The 10000-nt window shown below is 38.2% G+C and overlaps 1 protein-coding gene across 1 annotated transcript in view; it reads left to right on the top strand.

Moving 5' to 3' along the window:
* The window catches only part of LOC135091783 (acetylcholine receptor subunit alpha-like 1), a 131539-nt gene that overhangs the window by 103844 nt on the left and 17695 nt on the right, over nt 1-10000 (top strand). The window contains 1 exon segment of the mRNA XM_063989749.1: nt 365-474. Coding sequence (XP_063845819.1) covers nt 365-474 — 110 coding nt within the window.

Genomic DNA, 10000 nt, shown 5'->3' with positions numbered 1-10000 from the left:
AACAACAACAACACCACCAACAACAACAGCAAGAGCAGCAACAACAATAAAACATTTTTATTTATTTTTTCAGAGGTTTATCTCGAGACGAAAGTATTTAAGAGAAACTTTTGGGACACATTCCGAGGCTTAGAAGAAGAGGAGGAGGAGGAGGAAGAGGAGGAGGAGGAGGAGGAGGAGGAAAAAAAAAAAAGAGGATGAGTGTATATATGTCTAGTGTGTGTGTGTGTGTGTGTGTGTGTGTGTGTGTGTGTGTGTGTGTGTGTGTGTGTGTGTGTGTGTGTGTGTGTGTGTGTGTGTGTGTGTGTGTGTGTGTGTGTGTGTGTTTCAAGAGTCCCAACACTATCCTGGCTGTATCCTGCAGGAGTGGCGGGACTACAAGCTGGTGTGGGAGCCGGAGGAGTATGGCGGCGTGGAGATCCTTCATGTCCCATCTGAGCACATCTGGCTGCCTGACATCGTGCTGTACAACAAGTGAGTAAAGATTCTTGTACTTCATTACTTCCACGTGTCTATTTGTGCTTGATTAATTAAGAGCAGATTTATAATGAGACTAGTTTTCCTTCCCTATTCAATTACGTCTTCTTGTCTACGTCTATTAGCTTTGAAAACCACCTAAAATACCTTATCTGACTTAAAACACTCTTGAATCTCTAAGGAAAAGCATCAGACCATCTCTTCACACTGATCCTTAACTTAACAAAAGACTTATTGTTATCTAACCTCTTATACCTCCACTAACTTATCCGAACATCACCCACAATTCCTTATCTGATTTAAAACACTCTTGAATCCTTTAGCATCAAATCCTCTTATCCCCGGTGCACACAGACACACTCATGCAATCTATTCACTTTTGTTCTCTCATTCATATTCATCAACACGAGTCGTTTGTCAGTCGTTGGTATATTTCCATTTTGCTTCCATGATTTTATTTGTTCCGGGTTGGGCTGTCATCGCCACCTCTCTCTCTCTCTCTCTCTCTCTCTCTCTCTCTCTCTCTCTCTCTCTCTCTCTCTCTCTCTCTCTCTCTCTCTGCTATTACATATTTAAAAGGGAGTCAAAAGCCAGTGTATTCGCTACGACTTGGCTTGAAAAATCTAACAACATTCAAATATAACACAAAAATGGTTTATCATAGTCATGTAAAGCTCTACACACACACACACACACACACACACACACACACACACACACACACACACACACACACACACACACACACACACACGTGCACAATAACTTCATTTGCTTGTTTTGAAAAGTGTACACGTTGTTATCATTAAACTTCATACCAACTCTCTTACACGTGACATGAAAAAAAAAAGAGAAAAAAATAACAGAAAAAAAAGATAAATTACATGAACACGTGTCAATTCTGATATCGATTATTTTTTTCTTCATTTTCTCACATTCTCTCCCCTTAATAATGACAACAGCAGCTTCCCTCACGAGCTTTAAACTTCAACCCTTTAGATACGTACAAAATATTCCCTCAATAATGAGAACCAACAGTGTTTACCCTATAAGCCGCTGGAGGAGGAGGAGGAGGAGGAGGAGGAGGAGGAGGAGGAGGAGAATAAGAAGAAATAGACAAAGGAAATACGAAACACAAAAAAACACAATAAAAGAGAAGAGGAGGAGAGGGAGAAGAAGAGAACGAGGACTAAGAATAAAAGAATAACAATACAAAAAAGGAAATCCAACGACAAAACATAATAAAACAGAAAAAAAATAGTGAAGAAAGGAGACGAATAACAGAAAGAGCAAGAGGAGGTGGAGCAGGAGAAGGATGGTGTGGAGTGCGCGAGGCCTGCCATCACTCTCCACTAAGGCAGCACAGCACCGTCTGAACTCAGCAGGGAAGGCGGGGAGTCAGCGGAGTGTGTCTCGCTCAACCTTCCTTCCTTCCTTCCTTCCTCCTCCTCCTCCTCCTCCTCCTCCTCCTCCTCCTCCTCCTTCGGTAATTTTGGTTCAAGCGACATTCGTGTATCGGGAAAATAAATCAAGTCATACGATCTTGTAATGGCTTTGGTGTGCAAGTTAATTTTCTGCCTTTGGGATCTTGCGTGTGTGTGTGTGTGTGTGTGTGTGTGTGTGTGTGTGTGTGTGTGTGTGTGTGTGTGTGTGTGTGTGTGTGTGTGTGTGTGTGTGTGTGTGTGTGGCAATGTTTTTGCTTCTGTTCTCTTGCTTGTTTGTTCGTTTTTGTTTTTTCGACTAACTTCTGTTTATATTTGTGGTGTTTGTTTTAGAACTGAATCCTAACTTAACCAAAGCTTAACCAAATCTTAGTTAACTTAACCTAACCAAACTTAACCTAACTTAACCTAACCTAACCCAACCTGAAACAGCCCAATTTGACTAGAGCGAGCCTAAACACCAACAACAGGAAGACTACTACCACCACCACCACCACAACCGCCACCACCACCAAAACAACAACAACAAAAACAAGCGCTTCAATTCCCCCCCACCAAACACGCACAGAAGATCAAGGAAGACCAAACAACACCAAAACACCTCTATTCCACCCCCGCCTCCTCCTCCTCCTCCTCCTCCTCCTCCTCCTCTCCACCATTCTTTATTCATAAGGAAGCTTTTAAGACTAATGAAGAATCCATTCATACTCTCCTTCCCTCCAGCAGTTCTTTTCTTAATAACCTAACCTAATTTCCCTTCTCTATTCTTCGTCACCAAAGGGTCTCTGATGATGATGATGATGGTGATGATGATAATGAATACAGGCAAGTGAATGGTGCTTGTTGTGGTGATGGGATCTTTTTTTTGGTGGCCAGGAGGAGGAGGAGGAGGAGGAGGAGGAGGAGGAGGAGGAGGAGGAGGAGGAGGAGGAGGAGGAGGAGGAGGAGGAGGAGGAGGAGGAGATGAGAACCAGAATGATTATAGGAACATGAACACAAAACAACAGGAAATGCAGAACAAATTAACGAAAGAAGAAAAGCGAAGAAAGAAAAAGACGAATCAGAGGAAGAGGAGGAGGAAGAGGAGAAAGACAAACAGCAAAATATCTTGAGCTCCTTACCCTGTTGTTTGTATAACTATCCTACACTAACTACTAAAGGAAGAGAGAATAGGAAAGAACAACAATGAAAAAGATATAAAAAGAAGAGAAAGGAAGAAGATGAATAAGAAAAGGAGTGAAAGAAGAGAAGATGAGGGAAAATGTAAAGAAGAGAAAGAGGACGAATAAAAGAGAGAGAGAGAAGAAGAGAAGGTTAAGAATGACAGAAAAGGAAAATTAAAAAAAAGGAGAAAGATGAATAAAAAAAGAAGCTGGGAGAAAAGAGGAAACTAGGAAAAAAACATTAAAAGAAGGAAAAGCGAACGAATAACAAAAAAGGGATAAGAGGAGAGGAGTGGAAAATAACGAAATCTAAAAAAAAAAACATAAAAGGCATGAAAGAAGAGAGAAAAGAAAAAAAATCCAAAAAGAAGAGAAAGAGGACGAATAGAAGAGGGCTAAGAGGAGAGAAGTGGAGTGTTTGTAGTGATCTTGTGGCGGTCCCGAGAGGCGCCCAAGGAGGTGGTCAGTGTCGAAATGTAACAAGGAAACGCAGGGAACACACACTGGATACAACCTTCGCTCGTTTTCTGTTTTGTCCTCGCAGTGTTACAGGGGAGACTTTGCCAGACTGTCTCCCTTCCTGTTCTGATGTGAAAAATAGGTATGGTGCTTGATGATACTAAAACCTCTCTCTCTTTTTGTCTCTCTTCCTTTCAAATTTATAAGGGGTACTCTGTTAAACTGGATTCTCTTTCTATAATCACTACTACTACTCCTACTACTACTTCCTTTCAGCTTTAAAATTATCGCTGTGCTAAACTTTTTCTGTCTTTCTACTACTACTACTACTACTAAACAATAAATAATAATAATAATAAAAATCATATCTGTTATTTCTTTTATGAATCTAAATCTTAAAGAACCTTTATCATTAACAATACTAAAACAAATGCTAACACAAACCAAAAAAATTACATTATTGATAAAATCTTACACAATCACAATTAAATCGCATCGAAAATTTCTCTCTCGAATCACAATAAAAAGAGAAAAAAAAAAAAAGATATACAAACAAGTAGCATTACTGATAAAACTCTATTGCAATACACATCAAGTAACATTATTCTGCCTCGGAAACGTAAAATTAAACCGCATCTTTAATTCCTCTTCCAAAACGAGGAAAATAGAAAATGGGAAAAGTTTAAAAAAATACATTCCAGTAATTTTTTTTTTCCGCAGCCACGCAGTATGCAAAACTCTGACACTTTTTGCCTTATTACTTCCCAGGGGCGGAAAACTATGAGAGAGAGAGAGAGAGAGAGAGAGAGAGAGAGAGAGAGAGAGAGAGAGAGAGAGAGAGAGAGAGAGAGAGAGAGAGAGAGAGAGAGAGAGAGAGAGAGAGAGAGAGAGAGAGAGAGAGAAAAAAAAAAAAAACTTTTGCAGAAACGTAGCGGTAAAACAAAAACAAAAAATTGTGGGAACCTTGCCTTGAGTGACCTCGGGAAGAGAGAAGCCGTGACCTCCAGCTCGTCTTTGCTTCCACACCGGTAACCTTGACAAGACCTAGCGAGAGAGCCTGTGGGAGGGACCCTAGGCTGCGTTGAACCTCAAAGAGATATCTGGGAGGAGGAGAAAGAGGAGGAGATGCAGAAGAGGAATGGGAGTAGGAGAGGGAGAAGTGGCGGGATGGGGGCAGTTTTGGAGTCAGAGGTTAAAAAGGGAGAATGAAAGATGAGGGAGAGAGGGAGAGGTGGGAGAGAAGATGGCGAAAATTAGGATTAAAGAGTGAGAAAGGACCCTGGAAAGTTGGAGAATAATGAGGAGGAGGAGGAGGAGGAGGAGGAGGAGGAGGAGGAAGAGGCTGAAGGCCAGAGGTGAGAATTCTTAGCAGAGGGAAGAAAAATGAGAGATGAAAGTAAATAAAAATGAACGAAGAAACGAGGATAGACAAAATAAATTACGAAAAGTGAAGTTGAGAAAAATAGAGAAATACAGCAGAGGATGATTAGGAAGAGAAAGAGAAAAAAAAAGCAAAGAGATTCTTAAACATAACAATAATAACAAAACAAGATACGAAGAAAGAAAACAGGAAACAAAGAAAACGGGGTAAAAAGGAGAATGAAAGAAAACGAAAGAGGGAAGGAGGAACTGCAGAAGTTATGAGGACTCCAGTCACTCCTTCACTTTCCCACCAAGTCCTGGCTGAGTTCATTCATTATTCACTGTCACCTCATGAATTAATTGGTTCCCGACAAGAGCACCGCGTCCGTAAGATACTTTCCACCAATAAATCTTTCAAATTGGCACCACATTCACGCTCATTCCTTCATAACTCACTGAACCTTCCTCCCCTCCCACTCCTTCTCTCATTGAATGAACGAAAGGTGAGTAATGAATAATATTGGTACCTTTACAAGAGATTACCCTGAAAAATAAATGAAAATGAAAAAAATGAAAGTAAATAAATAAAGCTTTGTTGAAGATTGATCTACACTCCCTTCCTTCTCTCGGTGAATGAACGAGGGGTGAATAATGAAAAATATAAAGAATATCAGAATCTTTAAACGAGATTACTGTGAAAATAGAGAGAAAATAAGTGAATAAATTTTTAAAAATATGGAAAATGCTCCTCTTATCCCCTCAGTGAATGAACGATGGATGAATAATGATGAATATAAAGATTATCACAACTTTGATCCAAAATGGCCCTAAAAATAATGAAAAATATGTAAATTAATAATACACAGTTATATAAAAAAAATGCTTTCGCTCCCTTCCCCTTCCCCCTTAGTAAATGAACGAAGGGTGAATAACAGAGTATTACGTAGTACCCTTACACGACATCGTTCATAAAATAATGAAAAAAAAAAAATTGTCCGCTAAAATAAAATAAAAAAAATGTAAAGAAATGTTGCTTAAAATATTTGGTGATTGTAAAATGGATACTGAGAAAAAGTGTTAGTGCCTTTACAAAGTTGTGTCTCTCCCTCTCCAAAGATATATAGTTAAAAACATGAATGAAAAAAATATACACATCTTTACAAGTGACCTAAAAAAATAACGATAGAAGCGAATAAAAAAAAACAGTAAAACAGTATTGTGTATGAAAAAAGACAAGGAAAAATAGTTAGAAAAACGAGAACAGTGAACTCTAAAAATAATAATGGTTCGGAAGGAAAAAAAATAAAATATACATATAAAAATACAATCAGCTAGCAAAAAAAAAAATAATTAAATAAAAAATAAGGAAAAAACAAACAAAACATATACAACAGACAGAAAATGGCATTATAAGACAGAAAAGATTAAGAAGTCAATAGTTTCTGAAACATTAAAGAATTAGAGATTGCTGAGTAAAAATATTAAAAAAAAAAAAAGAACTTTCAAACAAACGTTATCAGTAAGTAAAGTAGCCCCATCAGAACGCCAGTATATATAAAAAGCACTATATCTATATAAAAAAAATAAATAAACACTTGAAATAATCAGAATTCAACATTAAAAAACTGAAAAAATACCACAAATTATTAAAAAAACAAGTGAATAATAAAAAAACAATAAACAAAACAAAAATAAACACAAACTATAGAAAAAAAAACGATACAACAAAACAAAACTTCAAATAATAAACAAAATCAATAAAGTCAACATAACAAAGCCAAACACAAACACACGAACACACCGTCAAAAAAAAAAAAAAACATCTATTTTTCAGACCCCATTCACCATTTCAATATTCACCTCTTTACTTCCGGCCCTTCTCTCCCTTAATATAAATCTGAACTCTCTTCTCAACAGCCCTCAACCCGCCCCCGGTATTCTGACCTTCACTGGCCCGGAAAATAATGCAGAGTGGCCTTAGCAATCTGGTGGAGGAGAGAAGGGCAAAGGTCTGCATACCTGTCCCCTCCTAGCTTACCTGTTCCCAGCAAGCAATTAGGACGTTGAAAAGGATTTGTGGTTCTATTTTTCAAGATGTTGGTGTGTTCTAGGTCTCTCTCTCTCTCTCTCTCTCTCTCTCTCTCTCTCTCTCTCTCTCTCTCTCTCTCTCTCTCTCTCTCTCTCTCTCTCTCTCATGCATACGTGGAGATGTATAGGTTTAGAAGTTCAGACAAAGTTTTTACACACACACACACACACACACACACACACACACACACACACACACACACACATACACAGTGCAGCGATAAGACAAAAGATATGGTTCCAATACATTTAGGAACCAGCCCTTTCTCTCTCTCTCTCTCTCTCTCTCTCTCTCTCTCTCTCTCTCTCTCTCTCTCTCTCTCTCTCTCTCTCTCTCTCTCTCTCTCTCTCTCTCTCTCTCTCTCTCTCTCAACAAACATGCATAAGAACAACCGCTAAAACGTCAACATGAAATTCCAACAAAAGAAAGAAAAAAAAAGATCAACCATTTTTTCCTCTCTCTCTCTCTCTCTCTCTCTCTCTCTCTCTCTCTCTCTCTCTCTCTCTCTCTCTCTCTCTCTCTCTCTCTCTCTTTCTCTCTCTCTCTCTCTTACATTGGACATTCAGAATTTTTTAAATGCTTTTCCGCTTCACTGCAGTTTTTTTTTCCATTTTCGCTATCCACCGTTTTCATAGCGATGTATTTTTCTTTTTTCTTTGTTTTTTTTTTCTTTTATTTCAGCAACATTGTTTAGCCTAAGGAAAGGAGGGAGGGAGAGGAAAGGAAGTAAGGAAGGAAGGAAGGAGGAATGAAGGAGTGTGTCGGGAAAAGTAAGGAAGGGTGAAAGGATGGAAGGAGTGAATGAATAAAGGAAGATGTAAGAAAGAAAAAGAATGAAGGGATAGAGAAATTAATGAAAGAAAAGAACGAAAAGATGAGAGAAAAAAGGAGAAAAATAAGGAATGGTGAAAAGACAGAAAGAATGGAGGATAAAGGAAGATATAAGAAAGGAAAAGAATGAATGAATAAAGAAATTAATAAAAAAGAACAAAAAGATGAGAGGAAAAAAGGAAAAAACGGAATAAGAGGGAAAAAAGAAGAAAGATTTTATAACAAAGGAAAACAAATAGAAAAGTAAAAAAGGAAGACAGAACAAATAACATAACGCCACAAAACAATAAGAAATAAAAAGAAATAGATAAAAAGAATAAATAAACCAACAAAAGGAAATAAAAACAAAAAAAATAAAAAGAAGTATAAGAAAATAAAATCACACAAACAAACAAACAAACACACAAACACACATTAAAAAGAGAGACAAAAACAGAACAAAACACAGGAAACTAAAACAAAAATCAATACAAAGATAAAAATACACACACAAAAAAAAAAGAAAAGGTGAGAAGCATGACTACAAAAATATAAAGACCAGTTTTTCTCCTCGTCACGGTTACCTGGGTTTTGGAAAGTGTGAAGCGGCAACACCTCAGCTTACTTGGATTACTGGAGTGGCGGCGGACAGGTGAGAGTAAGCCCTGCACTCAATACTCCCTGAAGCTTGCGTGCGTGTGTGTGTGTGTGTGTGTGTGTGTGTGTGTGTGTGTGTGTGTGTGTGTGTGTGTGTGTGTGTGTGTGTGTGTGTGTGTGTGTGTGTGTGTGTGTGTGTGTGTGTGTGTGAAAGGAAGAAAGAAAGGAAAGAATTTGACGTTTCTATTGAGTTTAAAGATTGTAGGTGGCTATGTAACAGGTAAAAAATGTCCAGCAGTAATTAGTAATTAACGAAAGATGTACTGAAATAGAAGCCAAAGGGTTAAACAACTCCGTGACTCATTGACCTAAACATTAAAAAAAAACAAGTAACCAGATACGCACGTTTTCAGTTTCCGCGGGGCATAAACAGATAGACTGGCCACTTAGCCAACCACTTATCAAGCCACTCAGCCGTGATGACTGCACTTGGCGGCTCAATACACAAATTATTCATGTCCATTGCCGCTAAATGTAAAATAAAAAATTATCCATGAAAAAAAAATATATTCCGGCAAAAGATCAAACCGAAAAAATTATTCAGACTGCCTGTGCCTCTGTGTGTGTGTGTGTGTGTGTGTGTGTGTGTGTGTGTGTGTGTGTGTGTGTGTGTGTGTGTGTGTGTGTGTGTGTGTGTGCTGGAAATATTAAAGCGAAAAGTCAAAAATCGTACCATGCAACACACACACACACACACACACACACACACACACACACACACACACACACACACACAGTTACCCTCAAGGTCGCAGACAAAGTTGACCATCAGAGCCGGGTGTCCTAAGGGGGAAGAGGAGGAAGAGGAAGAGGAGGAGGAAGCAAAGTTATGGTGGGGCTCGCCTGCAGCTGTCCTGAAAAATAAACTTATATATTCTGCTTGCCTTTACTGGTTCCCGAGGCCACGGCAGGAAGCACGGACACTCACCAGCACTACGGACATTTAAACACACTCACGGACACTCAAAGACAATCATGGACACACGCACGTCAAGAGATATCGAGGGAGAGTTATATATTTGTGTATTTTTTTTATTATATAGGTATAATATAAGGCTGTTTTTAGTGTTGCTTGGTTGAAAATAGGAAGACGAAAGAGAAATGAAGAACACGGAAAGAAAAAAGAAACAGAATGAAGAAAAAAAGGGATGAATGTTCAATAATAAAAGAAACTGCGATAAAAAAAAAGGACGAGAAAAAACAAATTAGAAAAATATGAATGAATGAATGAAAGAAAAAGAAAGAAAAGCAACTCACATCGCCGCTTCCCAAAAACGAAAGTACACGGAAAAAAAACAAAAATAGTTGACCAATTATCTTCTGCGGTGCCTTCCATGAAATTAATCTGACACAAAATTCAAATAAAATATAGAAAAAAAAACCAGCATTAAAAACCTACTAAAAATTCGTGGCCCTGATTTAGGCTTAGATACAAGAAAAAGCGAAAATAAAGCAACATTACAAGACCTCCCGCACCCAAAAAAAATATTCCGATTTAGGCCTAAACAAAATATAATCAAAAAAGCATTACACCGTCAACA

This window comes from Scylla paramamosain, chromosome 38, assembly GCF_035594125.1.
Source record: "Scylla paramamosain isolate STU-SP2022 chromosome 38, ASM3559412v1, whole genome shotgun sequence".
In the NCBI taxonomy this organism is placed as follows: Eukaryota; Metazoa; Arthropoda; class Malacostraca; order Decapoda; family Portunidae; genus Scylla; species Scylla paramamosain.
This window is presented reverse-complemented; position numbering and strand designations above follow the sequence as displayed.